Genomic DNA, 21,795 nt, shown 5'->3' with positions numbered 1-21,795 from the left:
GAAGACATGTGTCGCTTGATCTAATGGCAGAGGACTAATTGCATTCTGGGATGCATGCCTGGAATTCACAATGTTCAACAAAACACCATGTTGTGCAAGCAGACCACATACAACATCGGGACAATTAATAACCCTCCTTCAGGGGAGAGAATTTGGATTGTCCAGCCTCCCAGAAGACTGCACTGCTGCCTTTATTGATATCTGTGGCCAGATAGAGACAGGCCTGCCATCCCTAGGCAGCGTGACTCCACTTGGGCTCCACTGTGACTGGACTGTTATGAGGCCAACTTAGCCAGCCTGCTCCAATCATAGGAGCACAAACAAGCCCCTAACCACACTGAATGCTAAGCCAGATCAGTCTCGGGGGTGGTTTGTCAGGTTTTGCAGGGATAACATAGCATGAGATTATTTTCTCTCTCTCTCTCTCTCTCCCGCTCACTCTCGCCGTCTCTCTCCCTTCCATTCCTATCTCTGCGTCTGTTATTCTGAATTCACATCTCTCTGAGGAGGAGAATGCCTTTTACGACACATGCTGACACGCACACACATCCATACATAGTGGCATAGACACAAATACGCCTGTGTGCTTCCACCCACACACACACTCTCACCTCCTATCTCCTCTCGACACAAGCAGCCAAAGCATTCGAGGTCTCCATTTATGTGGTTTGGCGGTGAAATTAAGATGAGGTGTTGACAAGCTAATGCTGAAATAACAAGACCTGCTAATGTGTTTGGCGAGCCTTATGGAGCCTGTGCCATCAAATGTTGCTGGAGCCCGGTATTAAGGTGATGAAGTGGAACATTTTAAACTGGCACAATCGTAGGGCAAAGTCCTCATTACCATGAGGACACTGGTGGCACATTATGAAAAGCAATAAACATGCCCCCCACCCCCTCATGCTACTGCATCTATCACACAAGCAACATATGGGTGCCTGCAGGAGAAGCTGTGCTTACCCACCTGGGGTTTTGCTAACAACACTGTCATGGTCAGTGTAAAAGGAAAATGTCATTTTCTTAACAAAACCTAATTTTTCACCAGAAGGAAGTCCACGTTTGTTAGAGTGAGACTATTTAGCAGTACCACCAAGGTTTCTCTCTTAAAGGGATAGCTCAGATTTTTTAAAGTGCGGTTGTATGACGTGCTTATCCATAGTCAGTGTATTACCTACAGTAGATGGCGGTCAGCACGCCGCCAGTTTGGAGAAGCAAAGAGAAACAAGCAAAGCAATACACTGCTGTGGACGGGGGCAGCAGCAAATCCAGCCTGTTCTCATTCCCGGAGCGTCAAATAGCCGTCGGCGTTCGATATACGCCGCACAAGACACCCTTTAGCAGCGGTAGGAGACGACAACTACAATGTAAACCCATCCACGGCAATAGTGAATGCACAGGGAACGTGCTGTGGTGACGTAGTTTAAAAAGCGAAAGAGACAAAAGGTTGGGCGGGAGGGAGTGGAGGTGGATGGTACCAACAAACACAAGGCTTTCATCCAGGAGACCGCTGTTCATGTCCCGTGCGTTATGTCTCACTTTCACGGTACAATCCGCTGTTCGTTCGTGTGCCGTGTTCACAACCTCCAGTCACATTTTCACTTTACAAACGTAGTAATTTTAATTCTTTTAGGTTGCTAAAATACATTTTGCTGACGTTGTTTTGGTTCCGTGCGGTAACTACTGTCTGCTTCCCCAAACTGGAGGCGTGTCGACCGTCATCTACTGTAGGTAATACACTGACTATAGATAAGTACCGCATACAAACACCTGAACTATCCCTTTAATTAAAAATGTGCAAAACTGTTTTGCTAGGTGTGTCTGGGACATACTTGCAAACCTCTCAATTTTCTTGGGAGACTCATATTTTTCATCTCCCTCTCCCAGTTTCCTCGCGGGGTCACAATTCTCTCGCATTTTTACCGATTCATGACAATTTTTCACACATTTTTTTTCCCCTTTTCGTTATCTCAACATGTTTCTGGTTCTACTGTTTTCACCCGGACGGCAATAGAGCTACACCAAATGTCTTTTCCTGACGGAGGAGAGCTGCTCGCAACACGACAGCGCGGTTTGAGCTGCGCTTGCCGCACATCACAGCAAAGCTGCCGTGGCGTGGCGCAAGCCGTTGGAAATAACTGCTTTCAGAGCGCAGTGGTGCCGTTGACGCATTGTTTCTGAAAGGACCTTCAGTGAGTGAGAGAAGGAGAGAGAATTGGAGAGTACTAAGTAAACTAAATACTCAAAAATGAATGAAAACTGATGAATATTAGCCTAGTTTATACCAGAGATTCACGCTAGAGGGGCGAATTATTCAGTTTTCTTTCCTGAGAATTAAAAGTAAAATTAAAAGTAGGCCTATTTAACAGTAGTGTACTTATTATTTTGTGATTTCATTCTATAAAAGTCACCAGAATGCAGGAAACAAAGTCTCTGGAACTCATATTTCTTTGGGGGGGAGGACTGCCAGACCCATTGCTTTGGTTTTGAAATCCTCCTTATTTCTGAGGTCTCAAGGTTGGCAAGTATGGTTTGGGAGATAGAGAGCGGCAGTGGCAGGCAGGGTGGATGTGTACAGTGTGTGTGTGTTGCGTGTTATGTGGAGGGAGGTTATCCTCTGTGAATTTAACCTCGTTCTCTCATTTTGCCGCACACAACCCAGTCAGGCTAGTCAGGATTTAGGAGTATTACCACGGCTAAATCAGCCACAGCCGCTCAAAAAAAAAAAAAAAAAAATGGTATATTAGATTAGACAGACAGATTAGAGAGGGAATAAAAAAAACCAACAATATGTTATCCTCTTCTTGGATCCCCAGGTTATGAATATAAAGACCGACAAACACATTTACTTAAAACTGACATATGTCACTAACTTTTAAATGATGCTAAGCATGCACCAATCAGAAAGCCCGGCGAGAGGCAGTGACCATGATGCTTCGCTCTGAGGGGGTGAAAGAGGCGCACAGCCGCACTAATTTGTCTTGACGAGAAAACAGCTGTAAACACCCCCGAGGGGGGGGCGAGGAGATAAGCAACGTGTTGTGGAGATGCTATCAGATGGCAGCAATGTCCCACCCAGGCACCATACTACATTTTCAGGTGTTCTATACACCATGTTGTGCCTATTAATCAGAGCTGACATTGAATAAACACAGCAGCACAAAGCTAATTGACCGTACGCCAGGTGAACAGAAACTTCTGTGTTCACAGATCCTGTCTATTGTCTATTCAGAGCCTTGGGGTTTTTTATTTTTTTTTTATTTTTGTTGCTTTAACGGACCCGGGCCTCCAAACAAAGACGACTGATTTTGCACAGCAGGATAATTAGATCAAAATGAAATCTCTGGCACGGCATTGTGCTCGTGATTACGCCCATTGTGCTTCATGCTATGGAAACGGAGAAGAAATGTGGTTTAAACAGTCAAGCATTATAAAAACGTGCAGCTCCAAAAATCTGTAATCAATATGGCAGACTCGGTCCAAAACGCCCCGACTCAAAGAATGTTTCTTTTTGCCTAAAGCATTCATAGCTACTGTAAAATGTTCGATTTCTCAATTCAGGTATGTTTAAAAGAATGCTGTTCAGCTGTCGATCCTTTTTCAGAGGAAAATGAAATGTGTTAAAAGGAGCACTTTGTTGAAATACAACTGTAAATATCAAGAATGATGTGAGGGCTCCAACAACCTGTAAAGCATGTCCTCTCTTTCAAATGGAGCCCCTGCAGGCAGACGAGAGAACATCAATGAGTGAACCCACATTTTTCTCGGTATGCCCTTCACTGTAGGGCTTTTTACTGAATGTCTCATTAATTGTGATAATGGTTGTCTGTATTATATTCTGTAGCCTCTATGAACTGGTTTGCACAGAAATGCGTGTATCGTTTATTAAATTTAGATCTGCAACGATTAATCGATTAGTTGTCAACTTTTAAAATTAATCGCCAACTATTTTGATAATCGATTAATCTGTTTTGATTATTTTTTAAGAAAAAAAGCTTCTTAAATGTGAATATTTTCTGGTTTCTTTACTCCTCTATGACAGTAAACTGATTATCTTTGAGTTGTGGACAAAACGAGACATTTGAGGACGTCATCTTGGGCATTTTTCACCATTTTCTGACATTTTATAGATCAAACATCTAATCGATTAATCGTGAAAATAATCGACATTTATTAATTAAATTAAATGAGAAATGACGAGCAAAATGTCTGTATATCTCGACATTTTATACCAAATGTTATTACAGCACAGTAATTTGAGAAAATTACACAAGTAGCCATTTAAACTAGCGTACAGTAAAGTGAAGTGCTAATGTGTTAAAACTGTAATTCCACTTTGAAGAGAGAGTACTCTAACAAATAGCCATTTAGAGTTTAAATTGCTATTTATCATACGGACATTCAAAGAGAAGCACAGTTGGCTCTAAACATGAGAGGACGCTACACAAAGTCGGTTAATTGCCCTCTAACAGCACCAATTATGCACAAATACAACAAGCTTCTCTTAAACATGTTTCATTTTCAGAAGCAAATGGGTCGTCGGGTTACTAATTATTAATTGTTTAAAACAACAAACCGCATTTTAAATCAATGCGGCTCTTGATGATCAGGAGCACCACCAACCACGCGACTTCAAACAGCCGCGTTCAACAACCCTTTCATTCATTTGCATCTGTATGCATCGAGATCCGCGGCCGTTCTAATACGAGACCAACCGCATCCATTTCCTGCACGTGTCGGGCGACGAAAGGCGAGAGCAGTAATTCCCATTCCCCCCTATACCTCTAAAAATAAAAAAAGGGGGACGGGATGTTCATGGGGAGATAAAAGGTCAACTGTATGTGCCGTATATAATAGGTGTACATCATCTGAAAGCTGGGAACCTGGAGATTAATTTGACACTCAGCACTGTGTGTCAAATTGTTCTAGTCATAAATCATAAATGAAAATTAATTAATAAATTAAAATAAATTGTGAGCGTGTATAAGGGGCTTAAAACATTTTGATAGTATAGATTATGATAGTATATAGTGGTCATTCTCATGCTCTCTTATGTCTCAGGTGTTGGTGCAGCAATTTTTGGGTTGATACCATTTGTTACACACATTTAGGGCTGAATTTAACCATTTTTTAGTTTAAATTAAATTAGATTAGATTCAACTTCATTGCACATATTACAAGTACAAGTACAACGAAATGCAGTTTAGCATTTAACCAGAGTGCAAACTAGTAAAGTGCTGATTAAGACAATATATACAAATGAGGATATATGTAGCGTATGTACATAGGTATATACATACATATAGATTGTATTTAAGGTGCAAAGGATTGACGTGTTATATTCTGATGAATAAGGGCTTAACTATAAGTTGCATACTGATAAGATATTGTATAAAAAATGTTGTATAAGAGTATTATAAAGAATAATTGCAGGTGGAGTTATATTTATATCTATACACAGAGAGGTTTTGTACATAGAGCTATATGCATATGGGACTAAATAAAAATATATAAGATGAATGTTAGAGAATAAAATCACTCGAGAATGATCAATAATCCCTCGCCAAAATATACAGTTGCCTAACTTTGGAGCGTTATTTAGCCATTAGTTGGTATACCAATCGTTTTTTCTAGTTTTATAGACAGACAAAATACAGTATGAGCCCGGCGGACCGTCAGATCGCTAACAGGTTAAACCTGAGGGAGGCTGTTGAGGGTAAATCTTTGACATTTCTGCTAGAACACATCAAATCAAATCTGTGAAAATCAAAAGAAGCACTTTGTGACGGTAAAAAAAGACACTTTGGTTCCCACAAGTGACGTCATCAGCAGCCATGAGAAAGAGTAAAGAAAGCATCCAGAATAGGCACAAACACAAATACCTCCACTTTTGTTTCCACCGACTGATTCACACAGAGAGAAGTGACGAAGAGGAGAAGAAATGGTTTTGAGTGGTATTAACACTGATTGAACGACACAAAGCCGAGCTGTACCCGCTGGACTCTTTCCTCCTCAACTCAACCACGATGTGGGTCGCAGGCCGCTGCTTTGGGGAAATTAGGATTAAAAGCAGGATTAAATTAAAAGTAGCAGCACAACAACCAACAGCACAATCAAAAAAAAGTAGTTGGTGAAGAGCAGAAGAAAAAAAAACGAGCCCATTTTGCTGTTGAATTGTACTCACAGTGATGCTGGAGAGCCGGGGGGACTGTGTGAACTCTCAGATGGATGGTGAGAGTTGATACTAATTGATGTATCATGGACAGGCACAGTGTGGAATGGAGTGGAGGGCGTATCGTCATTGACGAGAGGCCCATAGATTAAGCCTGTCAGTTCCCCTTCCTTTTTTATGCCTCTGGCAAGGGGTGCTCAGCAGAAATCAATTTTTTTTGAGAAGCTGTATGGATGAGGACCATAATAATAACGTCATCTTCAGCTCCAGCCAAAATAAGCGTGGCCATCTCGCTCATTCGGAATCAATGCGCCGCCGTCCGTCTCTGCTGTCTTGTGCTAGCTCCTGTAAGCCCGTGTTTGTGCAGCGCGGGTGGAGCTCCAGTGGCGGCGGGCAGGACGCAGGGGTGATAATGCCAGCATCTGTCAGAGGAGCTTAGATATTCCTTTCCAAGCAAGCAGCGGGGACAGACTACAGACGTGTGCCATTCCTTGGCAGCAGAGAAGAAGAAGAAGAAAAAATGATATGAAATAAAATCAGTCATTCTCTGTGTACTTTCAACTGCACTGGTTCAAGCTTTCCACCACAAATGCTTCAAAAATATGCTCAAAAACCAGTGCAAGGTTGTGAAATTCCCATGGACTTAAATAGCCGAGCGCTGCCTCCTGTCTTCAAGTTTAAGAAGAAACACAGCTTTAAAGCACACACAGCACAGTGCTACATATATGTTAGGAAATACATTTAGATGGTAATATATTCACAGTAAAAAGGAAGAAATGTTATATTATGGTTGATGGACAATCAACGATCACACACAACATCGAGTTTGGACTGATAATAATTTGCCATTTATCCATTTTCTGCCTGTTTTTCATCGACAACAAAGGGCGGAAGCTTGAAGTACAATAAACCCTTTTACTGCCGACTATGCAAGCGCAGGTGGCAACGGAGGTAACATTTTGCCCAGGCCATCCAGACGAGTTCGCAAGCTTTAAACGTTGAATTAAAACGGTTACCAGCATCAAAGTGTTCTGTTGTGAGAATCGATATTCCAACAGCGGTCTCAAGCTCTACGACCGTTTCAGAGCAACTGGTGTTTCAGTTCAACGAGTGACCGTGTTAACTGGTGACTTTCAGCCGAATGCGAAAGCCAAAATCGCTCACTTAGGTTTAGGAAAAACGTCACGGTTGGCCTTAAAATAAGTACGTAAACTAAGTAAAATATGTACGGAAACAACGTAACATAACTACGAAAAACTCGTCACAAACATCACTAAAAATCATTCGCCAAAGTAACGTAACTGACAAAACAAAACAAAACAAAACAGCGGTCTCGAACACCGCTCTGCTCGTTGAAAGTCCTGTTTTTGTTGGATCCATTCACCTTTCAGCGGTCTTTATTTGCTTTTATTCTACGTCACTAGCATTTAGCGTAGCATATTCACGCAGATGCATTTACACTGCAGTCAGTACAGACTACATGGTGTACAAATGACACGCCTAAAGCGAGAATGGCGTTCTTATTGCACGCTTTTTCCTCGCGCATTGTCGTGTCATTCATACACATTTCTCTGCGACAGTATGATGTATAATATATTGATATTCCGTCATCTTTGAGGGCAGGTATAATGGTGATTATACTGTACAAAACATGACAACCTGTTGTCAGTCAGACACTCCTGAACTCAAATATCTGACAGTTTAATGAATCAGCAGACAAGTCAACACATCACCTTCTCGCTATCACGTCTAATCTCTCGCCGACCAAAACGATGGCGATGTAAACAAACACTGATGCTTAACAGTCAACGCTACCACCACTCACAAACAGAGAATTTTAAGGATTTTTAAAATAGAAAAAAAAAAGAACGTCGACAGCAGGAGGGATATTGAGCTAGAGTGTAACTCATAAATGAAATATGGCACCGCTCTCTGAGAGAAAGAAATACATTGTGGCTAAATTACGGTGCTATATAGTTTATGATCAACCCTGCTGCTCCGGGCGGTGCACACTGCGCTCTTAACCCTCATCAGCCACTCCGATTTGGACCAAAACTTGCAGGCCGAGGACGTTTAACCCTCACATCGTGGGGTTAACGGCACAAGTCTCAACTCTGTAAAACTCAACTCACTGTAAAACAATATTAACAATAATAAAAAGAACAAGATACAATAACAAAAGCTGCTATTAATATATATTATTGCAGTCTATTCTCCTGATCATTCGCAGACATCATGTAACAATAAAAAGCACATTTTATTGTGTTATTGTTCACTGCTTTAATTGACACTACTTGCACCTGTTCAGCTCAGACTCAAGCAGGCAATGCAAGCGTCTGTAACACCGTCTCAGACTGATAGAAATGCAAAAAAAAAAAAACGCTCTATGCTACTAAGTTGTACATACAGCCATCAGAAAGCCCCGAGGAAAAGAAAGTCCTCTGCCACCGCCTACGGTTGTTTAACTCACTGACATTAAGAATTTATGAGCTTAAAGATTCGTCTTCATAAGATTCTCCTTCTGCGACTGCAACATGTCTTGAAAAGTGTTATGGAAGAGCAAACAAGTTGCTTTGTTGATACTTTGCTTTGTTTGTCAAGATGTGATTATATTATGCAAGAGAAGAGGGATATTTTCACTAAAAGAATATATCAGATACGAGGCGTTTAGCAGCGATGCTTTTAGGGGATTGCTTTTTTAAAAATTATTTAACAGCCGTATTATTCAGAGATAACGATGAGTGATTCCGACCTGAGAGAATAACAAAGGTGTTCATATTAAGGCTGTCAAAGTTAACGCCATAACATGTTAATGCAAATTTGATGCCATTAATTTCTTTAACACATTGACACAACAGTTTTAAAGCTAGAGTGACGCATTAACGCAACTTGGATTTTTAGGTTGTAGCTGACTCAGTGTTAAAGTTAGAGTGAAGATACTGCCATCATATGAAACTATAAAAACGTAAGGAATCCATCGGTGCCAGCTATGTCATACTAAGTACCTGTGAGGAGTTTCTGGACAATAATTGTCATTGTTTTGTGTTGTTAATTGATTTCCAGTAATAAATATATACATAGATTTGCATAAAGCAGCATATTTGCCCACTCCCATGTTGATAAGAGTATTAAATACTTGACAAATCTCCCTTTAAGGTACAATTTGAAAAGATAAAAAAATCTGCGATTGATTATTAATTTAGCGATTACATATTTTTTAATTGATTGACAGCCCTAATTATGAACTATATAAACAGTGTTATGTCCATCTAGTAGCCTCAAATAGTCCCAGTGAAGCGGCTACTATTCATCCTCCAGTGTGACACAGTTTAAGTATTTGTAATAAATAAAAACATGAATAAATAAGTTAGATTACATGCCCAAATATTGCACAACAATGACCTTATATTCCTTCCCATACACAGTTCAATCACTTTGTATTGATTAACAATGATTGGATATGGCTCAGAACTAATTCACCTCTTGGACAGCATATTAATTGTGGTCAAACTGCCGACTTCTAGTTCAATATAAAGAGGAAATTGATTTGGCCGGGTGTGTTTCATTGTTATTCTTGTGTGGCAGCACGCTGGTTGTGTTTTTTCATCGGGGGTGAAAAACAGTCTGGGGGTAAAAAAAAGAATGGAGCAGCTGGAATAAAGAGGATGGAGCGGACGCTAGGTGTCACCCTTGTGACTTTGAAACCGGCCTGAACCTCGACAGGATGTGATGGCAGAGGAGAGGAGAGGAGAGGAGAAGAGGAAGGGAGGGAGGGTGTGTGTGTGTGTGTGTGTGTGTGTGTGTGTGTGTGCGTGTGTGTGCGTGTGTGTGTGTGTGTGTGTGAATGAGATCTCAGGGAGGGTGATGATGATGATGATGATGATGATGATGAGAGAGTATGTGCAGAGCAACAAGAAGAACTTCATATTCACAACACTCCTTTAGAGTAGTTTTCTTCTAACGGCTGACACGTGACCGGCGTGACTTGTCCACGTCATAAGGAGCCTCGTTATGGGTTACATGGAGATAATAAGTGCACTGAATAATAGAGCTAATAATTGATTTTCTTTTCTTGTGTTGATTAGCAGCAGGCCGGATAGGCCACCATCCACCCACCTCATTATTAACCTTTATACATGAGGACTCCACAAACCATTTAATTAAGGCGATTTATTATTTTCCATACAATGAAATCATTTCCTCTGTTATTAAATCCACTCCATTATAGGCTTGTATATCCAGAACTATCAGTCATTAACAGGTGTGAAACAGACTTCCTTATGACCTTCATTACACTGAAACCAATTAATGACCTTGGCAATTTAAATATGGTATATTTAACTGTCCCAGTGCATTGTGTGTAATTGATAAGGAGGCTCAAGGGTCATATTTAGTTGGAAAAATATTTTTTTTTAACATCCAAGAAAAGAAAAAAAAACGTGGGTTCATTGTGTATTGATTTCCCCGATGGCTAGATTTCCTCCCAGCATGGTGCTACATGGAGACCATCATCTATAATGAATATTCATATTGGCTCACCAGGGTGCGCTGGTGTTACTTAACTTCAGCTGTAGTGCGCAAAAGGGAGCCAAGTTAGGCTGCAAATGATATTAAAAAGTTAAAATATGCAGCAGAAGGAAGCAGGAAATGCTCTATATGTGCTTTGCCATGTGGGTAAAACAGATCCATAAGAGTCCACAATCACCTCCAGGATCCCCCAATGAGAAGATCTGTGTCGCACAATGTTCCAAATAATTGGCTACTGAGAGAGAAAACAAGGACAAATGTGTGAACAGCCATCCTTAGCATCTCTTCTGCGCCTCCGCGGGGAGAAATTAGTCTCCTTTTCTTTTCTTTCTTCTTCTTCCTGTAGCACCCGTGACACCAGTCCCAAAGACCCCCATGGGTGCCCCCACCAGACCTCACTTTGGGGGAACAGCCGCAATTCAGAGTCCCTACTGTACATTTAACCTCATCAGGCTAAAGAACGCTTTTGTCCATCAGTCCATCTTGTTGCTAAATAATAATTAATGTGCTGCTAAAGAAAAACCAGAGGACAGATGGTCATGTTGTAATGGGTTATGTATGAATAATGGTGATCTGTGATTGTGGGTCTTACTTGTCTGTCCTTCTATGGTAACAGTCTATTTGTATGTGTACTTTTTCTCAAACTGAGCTGCCTATGGATGCAAAATTAATTGTAGTGCAAACTGATAATAAAGTTGTATCGTATCGTACCGTAAGATACTGACATCATATGAAACTATAAAAACCTAAGGAATCCATCGGTGCCAGCTATGTCATACTAAGTACCTGTGACGGTTTCTGGACAATATCTGTCATTGTTTTGTGTTGTAATTGATTTCCAGTAATAAATATATACATAGATTTGCATAAAGCAGCATATTAATTGGCCACTCCCATGTTGATGAGAGTATTAAATACTTGACAAATCTCCCTTTAAGGTACATTTTGAAAAGATAAAAAAAGTGAGATTGATTATTAATTTGCGATTAATCGCGATTAAATATTTTCTAATTGATTGACAGCCCTAATTATGAACTATATAAACAGTTTTATGTCCATCTAGTAGCCTCAAATAGTCCCAGTGAAACTGCTACTGTTCATCCTCCAGTGTGACACAGTTTAAGTATTTGTAATAAATAAAAACATGAATAAATAAGTTAAATTACATGTCCAAATATTGCACAACAATGACCTTATTCTCCTTCCCATACACAGTTCAATCACTTTGTATTGATTAACAATGATTGGATATGGCTCAGAACTAATTCACCTCTTGGACAGCATTTTAATTATGGTCAAACTGCCGACTTCTAGTTCAATATAAAGAGGAAATTGATTTGGCCACTCCCATGTTGATAAGAGTAATAAATACTCTTCCTTTAAGGTACATTTTGAACAGATGAAAATCAGTGATTAATCATGCACAATCGTGATTAAAATATGTTCTAATTGATTGACAGCCCTAATTATGAACTATATAAACAGTTTAATGTGCATCCAGTAGCCTCAAATAGTCCCAGTGAAGCATCATCTAATATACACCAGCTCAGTGTTTCAACTTGTAACGCAGTAATTGCCCGTTGAGTCGCCCATCTGCAGGAGAGAACAGGTAGTTGTTCGTGTGTTTCATTTCATGGCTGTACTTTGCCTTTGCTCCACCCACCAGCAGCTCAGCAGCTCCAGCCCTCCTGTGTAACCCCTGATTGGCTGAGGGGATTGCAGGTCCTGAGACTGAGACGCTCGCTGCTCGCAGTGTGCACCAACCAGAGGAGCAGAGAGGAGAGGAGCGCTCAGTGGACTCAACTAGACAGCAGCAGCAGCAGCAGCAGCAGACTGGCAACGAGTGGTGATTTCTCTGCTTTTTCTTTTCTCCTTTCTGCCTCAACAGAGCTGGATTTAGGGCGACTGGACTTTTTTTTTGCTGCAGCCCCAAACCTGAAATGCGTTTTGTACATATAGTAGCATCGTTTTCCTCTACTGCCACTGGATCTTTTCTTCATGTTGCATGGACTAATGATCGGGATTTTTTTTTTCCAAGTGAGGAAATTAATTAGTAAGTAAAAAAGCTGACTAAATCTGCTGGAAATAATAAAAAGAAAAAGAGGAAATCTGGACTTCAGTGAGACATTCCTGCTATCGCACCCCTTTCTCAAACAGACCCGGACTTAAAGCTGTTGAATCATTTTGTGACTGCAGATTTTTTTTTTTATTATAGCCGAAGAGGAAATAGTCTCACTGCTTGTAATATCTCCCACAGAGCAAAGATGCGACTTAAGTAGAGCTGGAGACAAGGAGGAGAATTCAACACGGACTTTTTTTCTTTATTTTTTTTAATTCATTTTGTGGACTTATTAGCTCACAGGAATTCTCATTCACTTGAAGAAGAAAAAAAATGGACAGTTGATGATTATGAGTCATGTATAAGACCAGTTTGAGCTGAGAGCCTCCCGGATTTCCAGGCTAAATCATCAGTGTTGTGAGGAGATTCAGCATGTTTTCACAGATCTGTCGTCTCCAATGTTTCTCCATCTGCAGCAGACCGGAGGAGAGTGAAATAGGCGACTTGTTACAATTATAGCTTTTTTTACACCATGATATAATTTTGCATACACAAGAGCTACACCCAAACACTTTTTTGCAATTTTTTTTTTATTGCCTGGACATTTTGAATGAGATGATTCATTTGGAACATTTCTGCTGTTTCCTCTGACGCGCATTCTTGTGCGTAATTTACCAAAAAAAAAAGGTCTTTTTTTTATTAAACTCAACAGGTAACAATGGAATTAATACAATTACTCGCTGTGTTCCTGTTGTTTTGGCTGAGTGAGGCTGTCATTAATCTGAAGTATGGAATAAACGAAGAGATGAAGCCCGGCTCAGTGATTGGAAACGTGACAAAGGACGCGCTAAAGCAAGGATTTCAGATCGCACCGCAGCCTCCTTATTTGAGGGTGATTTCCAACTCAGAGCCTCGATGGGTGGAACTGAGTCCAGCAGGAATCCTTACAACCCAGATGAAGATAGACCGGGATGTAGTGTGTCGACAAAACCCAAAGTGCATTATCTCCCTAGAAGTGATGTCAAACTCGATGGAGATCTGTGTCATCAAAGTGGAAATCGAGGATTTGAACGACAACGCACCCAGATTCCCCACCAGCCACATTGACATTGAGATCTCTGAGAACGCCTCCCCTGGGACCAGGTTTCCTCTAGAGGGGGCAAGCGATCCGGACTCGGGGATCTTCTCTGTGCAATCATACTCTATCACTCCAAATGAGTTATTCGGACTGGAAATAAAGACCAGAGGAGATGGCTCCAAAATAGCAGAGCTGGTTGTGCAGAAGTCGCTAGACAGAGAGACCCAGTCCCACTATGCGTACGAGATCAGCGCAGAGGATGGAGGAGATCCTCCTAAAATAGGAGCAGTCCAATTAAACATCAAGGTGATTGACTCTAATGACAACAACCCTGTATTTGATGAGCCAGTGTACACCGTGAACGTGATGGAGAACTCCCCAATTAACACATTAGTCATAGATTTGAACGCAACAGATCCAGATGAGGGCACTAATGGAGAGGTGGTTTACTCCTTCAACAGTTACGTCACCGAGAAGACAAGAGACGCGTTTAAAATTGACTCCAGAAGTGGCGTCATCACTGTCAACGGGCTGTTGGATTATGAGACAGCGCAGATATACGAGATTGATGTCCAGGCTAAAGATTTAGGTCCAAACTCCATCCCTGCTCACTGCAAAGTCACAGTGAACGTGATGGACACCAACGACAACGCGCCTGTCATCAGTCTGCTCTCCTTAAACACGGAGATGGTGGAGGTGAGCGAGAACGCGCAGCGCGGGTACGTGATCGCGCTGGTTCGGGTGTCGGATAAGGACTCAGGTGCGAATGGGAAAGTGCAGTGCAGGCTGCAGGGAAACGTGCCCTTCAGGCTGCAGGAGTACGAGAGCTTCTCCACCATCCTGGTGGACGGACGGCTGGACAGAGAGCAAAAGGACACGTACAACCTCAGCATCCAGGCGGAGGACAGTGGCTCGCCTCCTTTACGCGCGACTAAATCCTTAGTAGTGAAAGTGACAGATGAGAATGATAACCCACCACACTTCCTCAAACCACACTATCAAGAGATGGTGATGGAGAATAACCTGCCTGGCTCCTGTCTCTTAGCGGTGTCTGCAGAAGACCCGGATCTGGGCATGAATGGCACAGTGTCCTACTCCATAGTGCCAGGTGAGATTAAGCACATGGATGTAAACACATATGTTAGTATAAACCCATCAGGCCGCATCTACTCCATGAGATCATTCGACCATGAGTACACCAGGACTTTTGATTTCAAAGTGTTGGCCAGAGACAATGGGAACCCTTCTCTGTCCAGTAACGCCACGGTGCGGATTGTGGTCCTGGATGTCAATGACAACACACCTGTGATGACCAACCCTCCATTGGTTAATGGAACAGCAGAGGTGTCCATTCCTAGAAACGCAGGGGTCGGCTACATGGTGACCCAGGTCAAAGCAGACGACTACGACGAAGGTGAGAACGGAAGGTTGACCTACACAATCTCAGAGGGCGACAGGACCTTCTTTGAGATCGACCAGGTGAACGGAGAGGTGCGAAGTACCCGGATGTTCGGTGAAAACGCCAAGTCCACCTACGAGATCACGGTGGTGGCTCGGGACCACGGTAAACCGTCCCTGTCCGCCTCGGCTTACATCGTGGTGTATCTGTCCCCGGACCTGAACGCTCAGGAGCCCATCGGACCCGTCAACCTGTCCCTCATCTTCATCATCGCTCTGGGCTCCATCGCGGCCATCCTCTTCGTCACCATGATCTTTGTGGCGGTGAAGTGCAAGAGGGACAACAAGGAGATCCGGACGTACAACTGCAGGTACTGACTCAAGCTTGTGTGTGTGTGTGGTTGCATATGAGTGTGTGTGTGTGTGTGTGTGGTTGCATGTGAGAGTGTGTGTGTGTGTGTGTGTGTGTGTGTGTGTGTGTGTGTGTGTGTGGTTGCATATGAGAGTGTGTGTGTGAGTATGGTTGCATATGAGAGTGTGTGTGTGTGTGTGTGTGTGTGGTTGCATATGAGTGTGTGTGTGTGTGTGTGGTTGCATATGAGATTGTGTGTGTGCGCCCTTGCCCGTGCGTGTGCCCGTGATCGTGCCTGTTGTGAGTGCTTTTGTCATGCAGCATGTAGAGGCCTGAATGTGAGGACTGCAGATTCCCCCCCCCCTCTCTCTCTACAGCTGAGACTGCTTTAAATCAGACACTCATTCTGCTGAAGCCCAGTGTGCTGCGTTCACTGTTCAGCGTTTAGAGAAACGTGATTGATTGATTTAATCCTCCCATTGTAACCAATTGACTCATAAATATGACGCTTCAACTGTCATGTTCAATTTGCGGGTGTGTTGCCGGACAATTAGCGTCCCCACTGGTTCAATAGGAGTCCCAGACATTTATTATTTAACGTCCACCGTGGCTGATTGGCTGTTATCAGCTTTAATCCGGTGTGATTATGGACAGCCCCTCCAGGATCACCCTGCTTTTCTTCTGCACCAAGGGGATATATCTGGAGCAATAAAATTACATAAAAAAATAAAATAAAATCATGTGAATCATCATTAAGTGTTTACCCAGTTTCCTGGAAAAAGGAGCAGATTATTATTTTCCGGCCCTTGCATATTGAACACTCTGTTTTTTGTTCATCAATCTGAGCATCAGCTCTGGCTTTGATTTCCCTGTGCCACATTACCACCATCAATTTACATATAGATTGGATTTGAGAATTTAACCTGAAGCTATAATCATATTTTGCTCCAAACATAATTTGGTTAATTCAAAGTTAACTTTGGGCATTTTTCAAGCATGTAGAAAATATAGTCTAAAAGTCCCCCCCAGTATAGCTGAGATGCTTTCTTTTTCTCTCAATATAGATTAGGATTTTATTCTCATGGTTGAAATCACCACTTTTTAAGTGCTTTTCAACATTTTGTGAATTGCAGAGCTTCAATTTTCAAATCAATTCTCTATCTGGTAGCTCTCAGAGAGAACAGTTACCTTTACGTTGTTAAGAGGAAGAATCAACATCTCTTTTTATCATAGCAAGACAAAACATGTTTGATTCAAACCTGATTTGAAACAGAAGGATACCAGTGAGTTGCCATCTTGAACACAGCAGCTACTTTATGCAATATTTTCACGTCAGTTATACGTTTTGCTCAGAGAAAGAAACAATGATAGACAAATCCCCAAATTCCAAACTGCTCTCAGTACTCTCCTGGTGCGAGCCCCTCTCCCTGCTGGGAGCTTTAATCAGCACTGATGCGTTCTGCTTCTCAGTCGCCACCTCGAATATGAGGAGCAGTTATCTCCAATTTATTGCTTGTCCTCTGTCAGTCTGTCTGACTCTGAAGACTTCCCCTCCCAGATTTCAATTTGTGCGCAGAGTCGAGAGACGACATGTTAAAAAATGATAAATGAAAAAGAGATGGGAGTATTTTTTTTTTTTACTCTCGCAGCTTTTTCCTCCGAATCAAAGGGGGGGAGCAGAGTGGGGGGAGGGAGCTGTTTTTGAAGATGCAATCTGAAAGAGAAATGAAAAAAACAAACTACAGTGGTGCGTCTTAGCCAGTGTGATTTTTTAGAAGCGACAGAGGATTAGAGCTGATTTTAGTAGAGGAGCAGAGGCCAGTGGGGGCAGAGGCGTTCAAGAAGCAGCAACAGAGATGTTGCAATTTCATGGGAAGCTATAGTTGTTATAGTGGTGGGCTTTAAGAGAAAATAAACCATATGCTGCATGCCGTGAGGTTAAAAAATGGCATCCTCCAGAGTTTGAAGCAATGCAGATGGTAAAAAGCATCACAAATTCTATGGGATATGTTAAGTGAAGGTTTGTAGTCATCACCATAGAGAACGTAGCATCTGTTCTCCTGTGGAAAAACTGCAAGGCTGTGCGAAGAATGGATATTTCCCCCAGTCTGAGGCTCTTTTGATAAAAACATGGCCGTGTTGCTCATTTGCTCTTATTAAAGTCAAAACACTCGGTTCAGGTTTGCAGCAGCCACTGAGAGCAGCTAAATGAATTTGAATCTGCAGTTCTCATGCTGGCTTGATAACCAAAGAAAAAAAGAAATGAAATTAGTGTGGGTTGTGTGCTTTGAATATGATTGCATATACCGGTAGTGCTGCTCAGTACCAGTGTGTTCTTTTGCTTTGCTTCTGTGGTTTTTGGCATGTTTGCATATTGTCTGCCTGTTTGTGACATGTCGATTGTTGAGCATGCAAATGCAAACAAACGAGGGATAACAGCTCCATTGCAAGCCGGGAGAGTGGGGAGTCACTTAAAGTGTGCTGTTCCACCCCTGGCCGCGGGCAATGAGCGTTTTGCTTGGCACCCATGGTCGAACGGCGCCCGGAGCTGGCATGGCGGGCGCGCTTTTTGACCGTGTGGACAGGGGAGGGGGAAGGCAGAACACTGCTTTATTGAGTCTGTTCAGTTTCTTCTACTTGCGCAGGGTGGCGGAGTACTCTTATGGCAACCAGAAGAAGTCCAGCAAGAAGAAGAAGCTGAGCAAGAACGACATCCGCCTGGTGCCGCGCGACGTCGAGGAGACGGACAAGATGAATGTGGTGAGTTGCTCGTCTCTCACCTCCTCGCTCAACTACTTCGACTACCACCAGCAGAGCCTGCCGCTGGGCTGCAGGCGCTCCGAGAGCACCTTCCTCAACGTGGAGAACCAGAACTCACGCAATGCAGCTCCCAACCATGGCTATCAGCACCCGTTCACTGGGCAGGCCCACCAGCAGCCAGACCTCATCATCAACGGCATGCCACTGCCAGAGGTGAGATACACTCCGCTGTGTTCTGTGCTAAATCCTTGGCTGGGCTGCTTTGGGTGTAAGGGGGTTAAAGAAAAGGGGTTTGGTTTTATAATTGATTCTCAGGACTAAACGTAAAGCTTCCTTTTCCATTAATTATTATTAATAGCTCTCCTTGATTGTGCTGAATCTTAAGAATGAGCTGTAGAGAAGCAACACATCTCAAGGTCTAATGGTATTTCCATCGTGCCGTACAGATTATAATGTCAGTGAAATGTCTCTCTGTTATTGATGGAACGCTGAGCTATCCGAAATGGCACGTGTGACGTCCTGTCAGTCGCTCTGAGTGGAATCCTTCAAGGGGCAGAGACATCGAGGCTGACCTGTGACTGAGAGCGCTTTGCCAAGCAGAATTTGGAGGCATGACAAAGTGGATTATTCGGCCTCTCTCACTCCACTTGTTTTCCTTTTTCTTTTTTTTTTATTTGTCGGCACCGAGCTAAAAAAGTACAGGAGTTTGAGAACCTGCCAGACGTTTTGACCCGGCTAATCAGCTCCACTGCACGTCATTTCAGGTTGCTAGCAGAATCATTGCTTTAAATGCTTTTGTCTGTGTGTTGTCCGTTTGGCTGCAGTGTTACCGCATGGCCGCTCTGCACAGCCAGCCATTGAATTACCCTGACATACCATGCATGGCTCCAGTAGAGCAGCGGAGGCCTGACGTGAAAGTCTATTCAGGCTGACAGAGTGTATGCAGACCGGCTGATCTTTAGTTTATAGATTTTCGTACGTATGAACTGCTCTATTGGATTCTTTTGGAAACCTTTTCTCTTGGTGACCCACTTTGTCCTTGATCCCGCGGGAGAGAGAGGGACATTTATGTGTGTGTTTGTCTAAGAATGTGTATCACTCCTACAGACAGCAGCAAATAAGCTCCAGCTCCGTGTACACATGCACACAGTTGTAATTGATGACTCCAATCTCCGTTTGACATTCAGTGAGAAGAAGAAGAAGAAGGTGGTGGGGGGGTTGGGGAGTCTTAAAACAAGAAACACAAGCTAGGTATTGACGTATTGAGCGGATGATCCACAGAGATCCAGGCACCGGTGGATCCTGAGGGGTCAATAAGACCTACTTACAGGCATGCTGATTTACTGGACCTGTCTGAGCTGGTTCTGACTGTGGGAGCAACACGGGTGGAAGCAATGAGAGATGTTGTTGGGGGTTGTCCCGTGGTGTTATCCGGTCAGTGGAGGCAGAGGTGGAGAGGGGGGGGGTGGGATTCAGCAGCAGTGACCCGTGTGCTGTGATTGTATTCTCTGCTAGGTAGCGCTATGCAGGTCACCGCCAGCCTTTTCCCCAGCCAAGAAAATATGGGTCTGCTGGCTGCACAAAGAATTCAACCCAACGTTGTAAAAATATCCAGCGAGCATCCTGTCTCTGTGGCTTAACCATCCAATAAAAGCACATTTGCCGCAGGATTAGGAGAGCCCTTTATTTGTCTCAGCTAATGAAAAAGTGGAAAGGGAGACAAATAGGGTTGAAGATTGATTTAGATGATTCCATATGCGTAGTCTTGATGGAGCCGAGCGAGGGCAGATAGAGAGATAAGGAGGGGGGAAGAAGGGTGATTGAGTCTCAGCGCCAGGTGTCTGAGCCCCGACCACGTTTTCTCATTTGCTTGGAGGCAGCTGATTGGCCTGATAGAGGCCGGGCCTGTTTAGCATGCAGCTTCCATTGCTCTCCGCCTTGCACATGATGTTGACAAACATCTCTTTGACCCGGCCTTTGCATATTTTTCCCTGGACTGAGAAAAGAGAACGTGTGTGTGTGTGTGTGTGTGTGTGTGTGTGTGTGATTGAGAAAGTAAGTGAGAAGTAGCGGTTTAGCGAGAGCACGCCTTCTAACCTCCAACAGAATAAACCCCGGCGCAACAACAGTTGTCATTGTGTTTCTCCCCATTGCGACATTTGTAAGAGACAGAAGCTCTACAGTATGAACAAATGTTGCTCTTAAATAAAAAAAAAAAAATGATGTTTTCAGTATAATTACAATGCCATTTATAGCACAAACAAACAGCAGTGAAATGAGTGATAATTGCTTCGTTACAATGAGCAAGCTTGGGCTTGAAACCACTTGACTCCACGCAAGTCCTCAACCCACATCCCATTGACTGGCTAGGACACACGAGTGGCTGCTCTGTTGTGATTACTGAAGCTGCTTTTGTCCCCAAAAAAATGTTTTCATCCTGAGGGCAACCTCATAATTATCCATGATTCATTTATCCGCGTCGGAAGAGCTTTTTTTTGTTTTTACACCGGGGCACAATGACTCCGTGTTTGTTTATTTTCCAAACATGTAGATTAAAATGATCATCATACGAGGTCAGATCGGGTTTACTAATGGAGGTAAAGAGGACGCGGGCTCGTGTCTACGTGTAAACCGTGCTTTTGATCGATGCAAACTTCTCCATTGTTAGTTTATGTGGGGCAGCGAACATCCTGCTCGTGTCAGAGCAGCTGGAGTCGAGCTTTTCCTGCTTCAGACAAAGCGCGCTGGCACCCACACGTACACACACACACACACACACACACACACACACACACAAACACAGCGGACTCAGCCAAGATAACAGTGACAGGTCTCCCCGTAGGCCTCGTACCTGCAATTGCGTTGTGTATATTGTATTCTCCCTTGTGAGAATGTGTACCAGCGTACACCTCCCTGAACATCGCTGTCCATTGTTTTGAAAAGCATCAGCTGTGAGATGTTTGTTAGACCTGCCTGTGGTAGCATTAATATGAACGCTCACAGGAGAATAGAGCTGTCTTCCATGGCTTAATTATAGTGAATCACTTGGTGGGGGAGACAATTATACAGTAAAGGAATGGCCTTTGGCTAGAATGTTTTTTAATTTGTAATGTGTACTAAGGCTTCTCACACCTGTGATTGCAGATAATGAGCTTAGCAGGAAAATAAGATATCATACTTTATTGATTAGCCTGATTCAGGGTAGGAGATTTTTTTCTTTTTACACATGTATTTAATGAATCAGAAAATAAGTGATCAATGAATCAGTAAAAGGTGGTAAATGAATTAGAATGAAAGGTTTACAGAGACCCAACATTCCCCCGTCAGTGTCTGCGTCAAGGAAAAACTCCCCTTTAACGGGAAGAAACCTTGGTGGGCGGCCATCTGCCTCGACAGGTTGGATGGAGAGAGAAAGAGATGCAAGGCATTATAACGGGCGTCAAGCAGTTTCA

At 42.9% G+C, this 21,795-nt stretch overlaps 2 protein-coding genes across 9 annotated transcripts in view; one reads left to right on the top strand and one right to left on the bottom strand.

The window, feature by feature from the left end:
• The window catches only part of pttg1 (PTTG1 regulator of sister chromatid separation, securin), a 324,950-nt gene extending 321,846 nt beyond the window's left edge, over positions 1-3,104 (bottom strand). The window contains exon 1 of the mRNA XM_074649372.1: positions 3,089-3,104. The gene's annotated coding sequence lies outside the window, so the exon portion shown is untranslated. The remainder of the gene's footprint in view (positions 1-3,088) is intronic.
• A 9,315-nt stretch (positions 3,105-12,419) lies between these two features.
• pcdh19 (protocadherin 19) overlaps positions 12,420-21,795 on the top strand; it is a 66,527-nt gene continuing 57,151 nt past the window's right edge. For 2 of the 8 annotated variants that reach the window (XM_074649341.1, XM_074649340.1), the window contains exons 1-2: positions 12,462-15,602; positions 18,229-18,343. In XM_074649341.1, the coding sequence (XP_074505442.1) occupies positions 13,474-15,602; positions 18,229-18,343 (2,244 nt within the window). In that variant the 5' untranslated portion in view covers positions 12,462-13,473. Of the gene's footprint in view, positions 15,603-18,210; positions 18,557-21,795 lie in introns of all 8 variants that reach the window. The other 6 variants (XM_074649339.1, XM_074649338.1, XM_074649337.1 and 3 more) reach the window with 5 other exon arrangements.

This window comes from Sebastes fasciatus, chromosome 10, assembly GCF_043250625.1.
Source record: "Sebastes fasciatus isolate fSebFas1 chromosome 10, fSebFas1.pri, whole genome shotgun sequence".
NCBI classification, from domain to species: Eukaryota; Metazoa; Chordata; class Actinopteri; order Perciformes; family Sebastidae; genus Sebastes; species Sebastes fasciatus.
Note: the sequence above shows the minus strand (reverse complement) of the source record. Positions and strands in the feature narration are given on the sequence as shown.